The following is a 14,007-nucleotide window of genomic DNA, read 5'->3' on the forward strand; positions in this document are numbered from 1 at the left end:
CAACCTCTTCCCTTCCTAAAGCCTCCCTGTTCTTCTCCAACTAATTTCTCTGTTCTTTCTCTAACTCTGTCAATAAGTATCCTACCATACACTTTTCCTATTATACTAAGAAGACAAATGCCCCTATGATTACCACACACTTCTTTTTCCCCTTTTCCTTTGTACAAGGGAATAATTACACCTGACTTCCAATCCTCCGGGACTCTACCTTCCTCCCAGGCCAATCTGCACATCTTCCACATCCATTCTACTAATATCTCTCCTCCATGCTTCAGCATTTCACCACACACTCTATCAATTCCAGGGGCTTTCCCTGATTTAACTTTCTTCATTGCTTCCACAACTTCTATCCTACTGATTTCTTCCTGTCTTCTCACCTCCCTCCTTCTCCCAGCCATTCCCCAGCCAGTTATACTCGCATTACTTCCATCCTCTATGTTCAACAATTCCTTAAAGTGTTCTCTCCATCATAAAGAGAATAACAACACTGATGAAAACAGACTGCAGGGAGCTGGTGAAAAGAGGGGAATTAATGAGACTAAAAAGGTATTAAAAATCAATTTTTGAACTCCCATGATTGACAGATGTACTCCAAACAGGGGCAAATATGCTATCTATAGCCTGACGCCCTAATCCCGCAAAGGGTGGCTGCAGACAAAACGCCTCCAAGTCGCTGTGTCACCCACCATTTGACTGCCCTCCCCCCAGCTCACTCTCTCCTTCCTCATATACTTCTCAACTCCATCCCTCCACCCTATCCTCAGTCTCCCCCTCCCTCTCCTTCTCTCCACTTCACCTACATACACCCTCTTAGTCAGTCTTTCATTCTACATACACCCTCTTAGTCAGTCTTTCATTCTCCATTCTCTCCGCATGTCCAAACCACCTCAGTGTATTTCTCCTAATTTTTTCAATCGCATCCACGTCCACCCCACAACACTTTTTGACTTCTTCAATCATCAACCTATCTCTCCATGTCACTCCACATGCTCCTCTCAGGTAACTCATTTCAAATGCTTTCACTCTTGACTTGTTCCCCTCTAGCAAGGTCCACGTCTCACTTCCATACGTCAGGCCCTATATAAAGTCTGTGCCTATGCTAGTTTAAAAAGTGCCTAGCCAGTCCAATGCATCCAACCTTTGAGAAGCTGATTTTTCAAGATAATTATGGTAATGTAAGCTTTTCAAGGCATAACGTAGGAAAAGACCAGATGGTTGGATGGATGGATGGGATCATTACAACATAGGAGTCCAGTCAGCATTGCCTCCTAACTTGACCTTCCAGTGTTTGACACACATGTACTGTATAGGTACTTCACTCACTGGGAAAAGAAAATTTCTTGTGAACCCAGGCTTATTTGGCCATGAACTCAAGGGAAGAGTGGAGAAGTCTGGTTTCTAGATGGATGCCACATTTGTCTCTCCATCCTTTTAACAAGGGCAACATAGTAGGCTCCACATCATCCCATTATCTGGTTATATAGTTAACACTCAGAGTTATAAATGGTTTCCTGGGTTACAAGAAGCAGTTAGGCTTGTCACTCAGTGCTGAGTAACTAGAAAAATAGACATTGGGGATGTCATCACTGCCATCCTCAACCCCTGCCAAACTGACCCTTTGTAAGGTAATTTACTTCCCCTGAATTGTTTTTCAACCAACTTAAACTGTACCTCATATGAGGCCTGCAGCGTGGCCTATGCAGACCCAGAGTTACAAATGGCTTCCTGGGTTACAAGAAACAGTTAGGCTTGTCACTCAGTGCTGAGTAACCAGAAAAATAGACATTGGGGATGTCATCACTGCCATCCTCAACCCCTGCCAGACTGACTCTTTGTAAGGTACAGTAAAATCTCAAATTTCGATGGACATATGTACCAAAAAACCGCATCTAAATTCAAAACATCAAAATTTGAACTGAACTTCTTATGGGAAAAATCAATTTGGGTCCAGGGCCTCCCAACTTCACTACATAAAATCATGATTTTTTGCCCACACTTCCTGTAAGCTTTATGAACTACAGTATGTGATTCAGTAACTATAGTTTTGCACTGTATTGCCATACCATACTGTAGTGTAGAATACAGCAAAATTTGTTACAGTTTGTCAGTATCCTGTCACAATTTTTATTACAGTAGTTACAGCACACTGTACAGTACAGTTTATCACTTGGCTGGCTGGTGCTGGTGGTGTGTGGCAGGGGTGGACCACTTAGTTGAAGTAGCCTCCTCTATGGAGGTATCCAACCCAAATTCCTCAAATTGAAAATCATCCTTGAGTATCTGGACATCTGCAGAGACTGCAGTGTCAACATCTTCCTCCTCACCCTCTTGGATGGTTATATCTTGCAACACCCCAGTAATTGGCCTGAAGGTGATGATCTTTGACTGTTTCTGCTTATGAAGCTCGTGACAGCATAGAAATTCGCGATTTTGCATCGAAAAATGAGGTAGGCAGACCACTCTAAAATGCATGTAAATTCGAATCATCAAATTCTAAACTGTTGAAATTTGAGATTTTACTGTAATTTACTTCCCCTGAATTGTTTTACAACCAATGTAAACTGTACCTCATACAAGGCCTGCAACGTGGCCTATGCACACCATTGTGTCTTGTATGAAGTCTGCAGCTACGCAAGAGTCAACCCTCTCATAGTCATGGCCACTCTTGTATTTTAGTCACACTACTGCCAGATGATTTTCTTCTGATAAGTTAGTCACAGCAAGTATTAAATGAGAAAAATCAGGAAAGATGCCATGAGCTAACATTATCACCTGTATTCAAAAAATAACACAGAAGTTGCATTTTTGCTGTTGCCATCACACCATCTTCATCACCATTAGTAACCTTTTAGCAAAGGAAGAGTGGCACTGTGCAGTCTGCCACAAGGATGTGGGAAGTAACTTCATCTTGTGCAGCACTTGTGATTAGATGCATAAGAGGTGTAGTGGTATTAGAGGTAGACTGTAAGCTAATGCTGATTTCATGTGTGCAGTTTGTACTGGAGGGACTGTAGAGTTTGTCAGGTGTAAAAGGATTGATCTGGCTGGCGAGTCTCTCGAGTGTGTGGAAGAGCATTATTATTTTAGGGACATGTTATGTGCCGGGGGTGGGGATGGAACTAGCTCTGTGGCTATGGTAAGGAGTGGTTGGAGGAAGCTCAGGGAGCTGTTGCCTCTCCTGACATTGAGAGGGCACTCCCTCCATGCTAAGGGGTCATACTGCGCGGCATGTGTTAGGCGTATATTGCTGTATGGTAATGAGACCTGAGCTGTAGAGGAACAGGATATTCATAGGCTCAAATATACAGAAATGATAATGATTAAATGGATGTGTATTGCATCCTTGAATGTGAGGCCTGGGGGGTCTGGGAAGGATGAGACTGGCATGTATTGGTGTTGTGATGAGGAGGGGTAGATTGAGATGGTTTGGACACGCGGATAGGACTGAGGATGACAACTGAGTGTGGAAAGTGAGAAGTGTGAACGTCAGGGGGAAGGTCACGAGAGGCAAACCAAAAAAGACCTTGGATGAGGTTATAGAGTGTGACCTCAGAGATAAGGGACTGAATAGGGAGACTGTCAGAGATCATGCTGCATGGACAGTGACCATTAGGTGACCAAGGCCAACGCATGCATGCATGTTGGACCCTTTTTAAACGAAACGAACAAACATGCACTCAACAGTGATCACGATGAATGCTCTTTAATGTTCGTACTATTAGCTTTCATGGGCCCTTTCTCTCATCACTGCCTGAGGTTGGCTAAACAAGAAATACAGAGTGATCGCTCCGGTGATGTGGGTAATTTTGATTCTGCTGGGGTACCATTATATACAGTAAAACAAAAGTGCACTATAGAGGCATATGAAAACCAATTCAAAGGCTCAGATGCTTCTTGCCAGTTGGCCACAATCATATTTCATAACATGATGTCACCAAACTTGAAATTCTCCATCATGGCAAATGAAAACAAGCATATGAAGCAAGCAAATGGTAAATTCTTGCAATGTCCATGACTGGCATGATTGACAGACTCATTTAAGAGTACTGCAGGTTGCCAGAAATGTTTGAAATCAGGGAGAAAACACTAAAGCCGAGTTAGGAGAGGGGTACTTCTGGCTTGCTCAGCTAAATTGAAACGAAAGTTAGCATAGAAGAGCAGGTGGACTAGAGTATCATTTCCTGAGTAGCTTATACTTTCATATCACTCCCCACATTTATGGATTACACACACTATTGTTTAGGCATGTGGCCATTAGGTTAACAACTGATAATGAGTGCTATTCCATCTTTACTTTCACTACACATTTCCCAGTACGTGGTTGTGACACATCCAAAAACTGTCTGACTGATATCAACACTTCTGTAACTTTTGAAAGCACCAGCTATTTAAAGGCTTGCTGAGATCAGGTAATGATGTCATGGTAACATCCTGGGACACACATTCTATTCATTTCATCACCAGTTTTTAAATTTTCCCTGCATACTGCTCCATCTTTTCTTGTTGAAATATATTCATGTAGAGTGATCCTTTGGTTATCATGCACTTGGTTATAGCAGTTTTTGTTATCAATGCAAGATGAAAATCTACATTCCTGCTCCTATCGCACATTTTTTTGTTCGAAAACATCGTTATCATGCACCTGAGCTGGTTTCTGCCAACAATGATGGTGCAGTGCCTATGGTTTCCAATGGCTCTGAGGGATTCAAGGATTAGGTCCTATTCGAGAAGTCAGTCCAAGGTGGTGGGGACTATTAACCCTCCATCCCCTGGCCTCAATACCCTTTACCTCAAGTCCATCTCCGGTCACTCTATGGTACAGTATATGTTTCTTATTGTGTCCTTTTCATCACTGTCTATTAACCTAATCATGTCTATGTGTGTTCCTGGTACATGCAGTACCATATCAATATGTACGTATTTTGTGGGTCTAAATTGTCATAAATGCAAAAATTTGGGCTTGCACTTGGGATGCAAGGTACAAATTCTGGTACATTTACAAAAAAATAAATAAATAAATAACACCAGACAACTAAGAAATAATGAGAATCAATATGTTGCACAATTTTAAATTAATTTTAATCTGTGACATTTCTTCTGCAAATGAAAAGTAAGTGAGATATTGATCGGTTTTGAATGTGGTGTTATGGTTTTGCTTCCTATCACAAAAAACAAAAAAGAAAAAGAAAAAAAAAAAACTTTAGGAAAAACACACTGAGGTGGTCTGGCCATGTAGAGAGGATGGAGAGCAGGAGACTGATGAGGAGAGTGTATGAGAGTGAGGTGGAGGGGGGGAGAGGGAGGGGGAGGCCAAGGATGAGATGGAGGAATGGAGTGGAGAGATATATGAGAGAGGGGGGTCTGAACTGGGAGCAGAGCAGTGAAATAGCAGGGGACAGGGTGACATGGAGGTGATTTGTTTGTGGCCACCCCTTACAGGAATAAGGCATCTGGCAATAGACAGAAAGTTATGGTTTTGTAAACATTTACCTTAACCTAATTCTTTTTCATGGTGAAAATAAAGAAAATGGTGAATTTCAAGTCATTTTGGCATTAACCTATTCAAATGTCACTTAACCTAAACTAGATCCATGTCATTCATGCCTAAGATCAGTTTCAAATCTTATCCTTTGTTGTCAGTGAAGGTCAACTTGAATCTGACTTCAAATCTGAAAACATGAAACACCAACTTCTGGCCCTATGATTGGCTGAATCAGGACCATAATGCACCAGGGAAAACAAAAACATACTGCATATGACCATACTGCATCACCGAGAAACAAGAGCACTTCACAGTTAATGAGCAAAACTTAAACAAACTGTCAGCACAGGCACACATTACAGACCCCACAATATCTTGCTTAATTTTCATTTGCGAAAAAGGCATCACTGACGAAAGTTGACTTAGAACTTTGCAACATATTAATTCCCATTATTATATCTTAGGAAACTGAGGTTATTGTTTTGTATGCATTATCTCCAATTAGGATAAGTCCCATAGGTTCTGTGCTTTTGTTATCATGTGCCATGCTTGGTACCAAATTTGCGCGATAACCAAGGGATCACTGCATGTACGATGCTCTGGACCAACTCCTATGTGTCTTGTTAACTTATGACATGACAGAAATAGAAACAGTTGGAGATTCCATGTATCCTGATTTCAGTGTTTACATTAAATCCTTTCAACACAGTGGTGAATTCAAATTGAAGACATCAGTGCAAATCCCGCATACTTCTGTACCTTTGCCCAAAAGTAGCCGACAAACTTTGCCTACACACACATGTTGTAGCAATGTACTATACTGGACATACATAACACACAAAACACATACAAGTACATAACACAGAAAACATACCCAACTTAGAAAACACACATCACACAGAAAACACACAAAACACATACCCGTACACAACATACGGAAAACACAGAAACACACAACACAGAAAACGCACAAAACAAGCACACAACACAAAACAGTTACATAATACAAAACACAGAAAACACACAAAACAAGCACATAATGCAAAACACAAAACAAGCACACAACACTAAACACATGAAACAAAGACAACACAAAACACATGAAACAAACTCAACACAAAACACATGAAACAAACACAAGACATACACAAGAAACACATAGCACAAAAACATACAAAATATACATGCACATCATAAAAATACACATATATTAGCAAACACACAATATGTACTGTACTGTATACACAGAACACATACATCATGCTGTAGATCAAATCCTATCCACTCATATACTGATAATTCCACCCTTCACCTTTCAGTTCGGTTCCTGCAAGGTCCATCTCAGCAGTTACTTCAACAAATAGAGGATGAAGCTATGGCACACCTAATGTCTGACTTGGCTCGTAACTCTGACTGGGGTAAAAGTAATCTTGTTTTTAATGCATCAAAGACTCAGTTCTTACACCTATCAACCCGACAAAAGGCTCCACAGGAGTACCCACTAATGTTTAATAATATCCAGCTCAATCCTGCATCATCCTTAAACATACTTGGGGTTTCATTCTCTCAGGATTCATCTTGGAAAGATCATATTACATCTCTTATAAAATCTTCTTCCAAGAGATTAAGTGTGCTAAGCTGACTCCGTACCTTCTTTATCCCGGCGCAGTTGTTGACTTTATACATGGGTTTTATTTGCCCCTGTGTAGAGTACAACTCTCATGTGTGGGGAGGCTCTCCACAGCTCTTCTCAACAGGGTGGAGTCAAAGGCTTTTCGTCCCATTAACTCTCCTCCTCTTATTGGCTCTCTTCAGCCTCTGTCTCCTCGTCGCATTGTTGCATCTTTATCTCTTTTCTATCACTTCTTCAATGGTCGCTGCTCCTCTGAATTGTCACCTTGCATCCCTCCACCCCTACGACGGGCACTTAGCACCCGTCAAGCAACAAACTCTCATCCCTTTTCTGTCCAACTGTCTAATCCAAGAGTTAACTGTTACTTCCACTCCTTCATTTATGCAAGAGATCAACGCTGGAACTGTCTCCCTCTGTCTGTATTTCTTACTTCCTATGATCTCCAGTCTTTCAAACACAGTGTGTCAAGGCATCTCAAATTGAACTGATCTTGAATTTGGCTCTCTACTATTGTTTTTTTTTTTTTTTCCCCTTGGAAGGAATGGTTTGTGGGCTCCTGGCCTTTGGTTCCTTCTTCCTTGCATTTAAAAAAAAAAAAAAAAAAAAAAAAAAAAAAAACTGTACTGTATACACACAACACACACACATCAAACACAAAACCCACACACTGGAGTCAACCAAACTTGCCTCAAGTGACATCATGCTTGGCTTAAAATGCACTATGAATGATTAGATCATGTCACTTACAAATTGGTTTTCCTTACCGCGCAACTCACGATCGTACTACAAAACAGCACATTACCAGACAAACAACTGTATAAGCAACTGTATGATGAGGGTGATAGCTAAACCCATCGACTTATCAGAATATACATCATGCTATGCAGCTAAAGACAAGTTCATTAATTCATGTAAATTCAACACTTCATACACCTGAAAGAAGTCTTTGGCTTTTACCTAAGTGAAAGCTGGTAGTTGCGAAGCTATGAGGATGTGTTATTACTCTCGCTCTGTGTAATAATGTTTGGTTTACTGCTTGCACAAGGTGTTTTAAACAGGAACTGTTCATGTCTTCCGTGATCAGTTATTTCCTGCAAAAATAAGAAAAATATTAATTTTAGATGGCATGCCTCTACAGGGTTCTCACATTTCAAAATGCACACTAGCTAGCTCATTTACCACAAACTACCATACCTATCCTAAGACAAAACAGGTCTTGGAAATGAATGTGTACTTTAAATCTTATAGAGAAATACAGTATGTCAGCTACAAAAATACAAGCATTGTCACAAGCCATCAGAGTTATGAAGCAACTTCATATACCGGTTGGCTATTATAGATCACAGGCCACACACGATACTGTACACCATATTCTGTAAAACCATTTTATTCTGAATGAACCTCACCAGAACACAAAAACAGGCACTGGGAAACTGGACTTGTTCGTCTTTGAATGGGCCATACTCGACGTATCCACAGTCACCTTATGACCAATGATCAGCCTCCAATTTGTTCAAACTGTCAATCACATCTCAGTGTTTCCCAGGTATTTTTATGCAGCCCCCTGCTCAATAATATACAAAATAACTTCCCCACACCTGGTTCAACTTCGTAGGACCCCTAACATCAGCGACATTCTGTATAAACTTTTTTCCTTTTCTAATGTACTTGTCTTATGTCCCTTCTCATTTACATTAATGTCCTTTACAGTTTTTAAATCATCTCCACATATCACTTTATATCCGTCGTGCAGCTGACCCTAAATTCTTTTCTCTCTTTTCAGTTCCCTTTCACCACCTTAGTGCCATATGGCCTTTGTTGCCTGGCACTAGGATGTTTATTCAATCTAATCTACATGTTGTAGAAGAAAACTGACTAAAGTGAGGTTACATGAGGGAAGCTATGAAAATCAGAGACTTTCATAATAAGAGTTTGAGTTATGCAAGCCAATACACAGTAAGCTCCCACAGTGCGCAAGTGGATGGGCGGTCCTGGTCCTCGCGCACTGTGAATACAACATCTTATGGGAAAAATTACATATGGGCAGTACCCCCTCATACCATGACATTTTTTTTACCCTGAGGGATTAATAAAGGGAAAAATTTTAAGACATATACTACAGATATATAGCTACAATGACAAAAACATGGTCAGTCACCTTAACAGCAGTAGACAACAGGCCATAACAGGGTTTCCAAGGCTCGGCAACACGCTTAGAGTGTCCCCGCTGCCCCGGCCACACCACGCTTGTTTAATGGTAACCAGTGTTGTATTATTCCAGGTTTTGACCAAGAAATTTATGGCCTGTCAAAAGTTATATTTCTTAAAGAATGCAGTAACAGTCATTATGGTGGGGGTTGCAGGTATGCCAGGTGAAGCAGGTGAGTCAGGTGGGGCTGGGGAGGGGGAGGGGAAGGCAGCTGGTGTGTCAGGGGAGGTAGTGAGGGGAGGATCCTCCATCTCCTCCTTGCTACTGCTCACATTTTTCAGCAATTTCCTTCATCTCTTCTTGTTTGTTTGTTTCATTCCTCATCTTGTTATGGACGTATTTGCAGTATACCTTGGCATGCGCAAAATAACCGTCATTCAATTGAACCCAAACATTATTATAGAAACTGGGTATCTATTCTAACTTACCGTTATTCCCCAAAACGTTATTGCCGAAGTCGTTCTTGGCAAGATCTTACTGTAGACTCCTCTTGAGCACCTTCCCCATGAGCCTCTAAGTTATGACGGGCGCGTTGTGCGGGGAAGGGGGGTCACGTATTCAGGGAAAATAGCAGTTTTGGGCCACTCCTTGCCTCTGCCTTGTGTATTGTGGGATAAACTTGCGCAATCAAGGTTTTTTGGCTATTATTTTTGGTCACTCACATACTATGCGATTTGCGTACTCTGAGCTTGTGTACTGTGGGAGCTTACTGTACTTGATGGGGGAGGGGTAGGGGGAATTGTCACCATCAGTACAAATAAATAAAAAACTGCAAACTTTGCCAAGAAATTCATATTATTTATGTGCACAGTACAGTATGGAATTTCAGAAACTGAATTCATACCTTCAGGCTATGGGTTCTCCAAATCAGAATAAAATCATATGACATTAATCAATAATCCCCCCTTTCTTTGGGGGAAGCAGCCTAGGTAAATAGACAGATGGACAATAAAAAAAATATCCTTGTTTTGAAGGGATTACTGGAATCTCTCCTAATGTAACAAAAATTATCTGGTATCAATCAAAACAATACTAAACATCCTCTGGGATAAATGCATACCAGTGTCAACCATTACTCCCCATCATAGTGACCTCATGGCCCCTTGTGCTATATGTGTAACTTTACTCTCGCAATTTTTTCCTTCAGCAGAGGAGATTCTTTTTGTCACATCATCCTCTGCCTTTCCTGGAGTCCAAGTAGTCCCTACGGCTGGTGGTGGCATTGCTCAGTTCATGCTGTACCCCTCAAGCAACAGCTGGATTTGCCCTCCAGAAGCTACCCTTGCCACAAGGATGCTGACTTGTGAACAGCATTCTTTTCTCCATTACCCAGATATCCTTGTTCTTACGTCAGAATTCCAGTATTACACATAATCCTGTCCTGGGCTTCATCAGACATAGAGAGAGGAGCTCCATCCTCCTAGCCTAGTTTACTACCAGCCCCCCACATGCCCTCGGACCAATGAAAGTCTGAAGAATTTATCTTCATTTAATAAACACCACCGGCAGATGGCTCTATTCTTCAAACCCCTTTTAGGTAAAAGGGATCCACTAGCCAGATTGCAGTAAGTCCTGGCTTTGGTGTCTGGTGCAAGAAAGAGATCAGACATATAGCCGTTTCTATTTTCCCAAGACCAGAGATTATGCCACCTTGTTGGTCCTGTTCAACCACATGTCTTCTCTCTAAACCATATTAGTCTTTTAGTGTTCAGCTAGCTGGTAAAATGGCCTATATGACATAAACATTCCACGTACCCAGCTAACAGCCAGGGTCCAGGGATAGGGAAAAAGGTAGTCCAACAATGACAGGCAAGACAAGAGGCACTGCAAAGCATGATGTAGTGAAACTGGAGAGCTACCAGTACAATGTTGATATGAAAAGGCTGGTGAAGAGGAAGAATCTGTTGAAAGAAGTACCATATCTGCTGTAACAGAAAGTGAATATGTGTGGAGTGTAACTCATACTGTTGGTAGCAGCATGCAAATGTGGGAGGGCAAAGAAAAGAGTGGGGAGCTGTGGAAGGGACTGAGAGGGTAGGTGAGTTGTTCTGGATTACAAGATAATCTTAAAAGCATGAAGGAGGTGACGTGAATCCAGAGTTGGAGCTGAGGACCTGGAGGTGTAACTAGGTGAGGTGAGGTGTGCAAGACAGAAACAGGGACTTCTGACTGATATGTGTAATGACAGAGGACTACCAGTATTCTTTCCTGCCTATTTTGGGCAGAGCTTCACACTTATATAGTACAGTATATGGTGTACATTAGCAACAGAAAACAAACCACATCACTGATTATGTAATAGCTAGTAGATGGAGAGGAATGGAAATGGGTTACCTGAGAAATGCTTGCAGAATTACTTGGAGAAATAAACAGAAAAATGAGGAGGTTAAGCAATGATGTAGTGTTGATTTGGATGTGTGGGAATGTGTTATATATGAGTGAGACAGAAGGGGAATGGGAAATTGAGGATACAGTGGAGGGATATGATGGAGAAATATGAGAGAGGAGTGGGAAGGTTGGAGGAAGGATAGCATGATGAAAAAGGATGGGGTGACATGACAGTTTATTTGTGGGCACCTTTTCCAGGATTATGAGATCTCGATGTCGACAGGTAGCTAGGCAGGACAAAAAAAAATCAGCAGACACTTGATAAAAGTTAGGTGGTTTTGTGAATGCAATGCTTAAAGTCCACATACATTTAGAATATTTTAGAATATGGCAAACCTTCAGTATCTCAGGATATTATAACAGAATTCAGGATAATTCAGGAGGGCAAAAAGTGACCAAGACTAACATAAAGTGTAACATATCTCAGCAAGGCCATGTCACTTGTGGAGCCTCAGACTGGACAACTGCAACAGACCCCTTACTTTTTAGTATCATTTAGCAGTGATCAGTGATTTCTTAATGGATCCTCCAGTCTCCAACCACCTTTTTAACAAGCTCCATGACCTGGAAGGATAGGAATGAAGATAATACATGTCAGGAAAATGCATAATTTTCTCTTTTTTCCCCAAGACTGGGACCTCTGTTTCATTATTGTAAGTACAGTACAGTATAAATATCTGCGCTGGAACTTATTTGGCCATACAAGGAAGAGGGTAGGGGAGGATGTAATCATGGGCAACTCAGAAATCAGGGCAACAACAAAGTGTGAACCCCAGTGAGGCTGAGTTATCAAGGGTTTACTGCAAAAAAAAAAAAAAGATCAGGAAGAAACAAACAGAATAAAGGCCGAGGAACTGTTCTTTTTGACGGGGTAGTAGCTGGTGCTACCTCGTCAGTAACTGCAAAATTTCATGGGGATTATGCAGACGACTCTGAAGCTACAGTACCGGGTATAAGTTTTTAAGACATCATGGTGTTCTGGCAGCTCAGGTGATCGGTAAACATTGTAAAAAAAAAAATCTGTGTTGCTTCAGACACAATATACTTAACTGGTTTTGTGACCATAGCACCTCCATTCCAGAGATGAAAGAGAGAAGTGCAATTACCAAGTGTCTGATTTCAAGGGTACTTTCCTTGATGAGGTTAGGTTAGGTTAGGCTAGGCTCAGTTGGGTTAGGTTAGGTTAGGTTAGTTTAGGTTAGGGATTTAGGCTAGACATGCAAACTATATTTTTCTGATGGTTTTTGATGTGCTTTGAAGAGTTTTGACCATCACTTCTATCAAAAATTACTAGTTTTTGTGATTTTGCCCAAGCAAAACTGGTAGGTGGGGATGGGGGAAAATCACAAAACAAGTGACATACATTAGAAATTAAGGTCAAAATCATTCAATCTATCTATCTATCTATCTATTGCCAGACGCCATAATCCTGTAAGGGGTGGCCATTGACTTTGAGTTATTTGTTTTACGGGGAGGGGCACTAACCCTACACCAACGCACTTGCTGACACGTAGGGAGCACGTATGGTTTGGTTATATGGTTACCACCCAGCGTTGTAAATGGTTTCTTGGCTTACAGGAAACCATTTGGCTTGTCACTCAATGTAATGCCACCTGTAAAACAAAGAAAAGCAATAAGAAGTGACAGGGAAAAAAAAAAAAAAAAAAAAAAAGCTAAAGAAGTAGGCAGCACTACATCAAGTGAGTGGATGATGGTCGCCACCATCAAAAACCACTGGAAAACTTAGTTTGCATGTTGAAATCCTGAGATGTCCTAAATTAAGAATACCGATTTTTTTTTTCTCTTGGGATAACTGCATGATATGGCAGGTATGTATATCCAATATCCCCCACAAACCTCTGTTAATATCAAAAATGAGGCCAAAAACTACCAAGAGGTTCTTGTGATAGAGGTACAGTCCTTATCTGTAATAATATTCTGTGTTAGTCTAAGACTTAATCTGTCAGGAAGTTTTAGATGATGAAACCTGTCAAGAAATTTAAAATGATTATCATGTAAGAAGAGGCGTACACTAACCATACACACGGATTCCTCAACGATCAGCTGATTTTGGAATCGGCTGATGCGGATTGCGGATACGTTCCGCATAGTTCTCGACTCAATCTTCTGTATGGTTAACAGCCCTTACTTATGAGTGGAGCGAGTAAGTTGCATCAAAATACGTTATGGTTGGTCTGAACGTTCATAGTCTCAGTTTAACAGGATTTCCATTACCACAGAGGCGAATTGGGTACCGAAACGAATTATCCATATTTTCTTTATTTTTTCCCGATG

The 14,007-nt window shown here is 41.0% G+C and overlaps 1 protein-coding gene across 1 annotated transcript in view; it reads right to left on the bottom strand.

The window, feature by feature from the left end:
- GatC (glutamyl-tRNA(Gln) amidotransferase subunit C, mitochondrial) overlaps positions 1-13,786 on the bottom strand; it is a 42,448-nt gene extending 28,662 nt beyond the window's left edge. The window contains exons 1-3 of the mRNA XM_080275829.1: positions 13,750-13,786; positions 12,195-12,276; positions 8,073-8,206 (exon numbers count right to left, since the gene is read on the bottom strand). Of these exons, the coding sequence (XP_080131955.1) occupies positions 8,073-8,184 (112 nt within the window). The 5' untranslated portion in view covers positions 8,185-8,206; positions 12,195-12,276; positions 13,750-13,786. The remainder of the gene's footprint in view (positions 1-8,072; positions 8,207-12,194; positions 12,277-13,749) is intronic.
- Between the last annotated feature and the right edge of the window lie 221 nt (positions 13,787-14,007).

This window comes from Coenobita brevimanus, chromosome 63 (genome assembly GCF_032717465.1).
Source record: "Coenobita brevimanus isolate Jiangsu-jjx chromosome 63, ASM3271746v2, whole genome shotgun sequence".
Taxonomy (NCBI): Eukaryota; Metazoa; Arthropoda; class Malacostraca; order Decapoda; family Coenobitidae; genus Coenobita; species Coenobita brevimanus.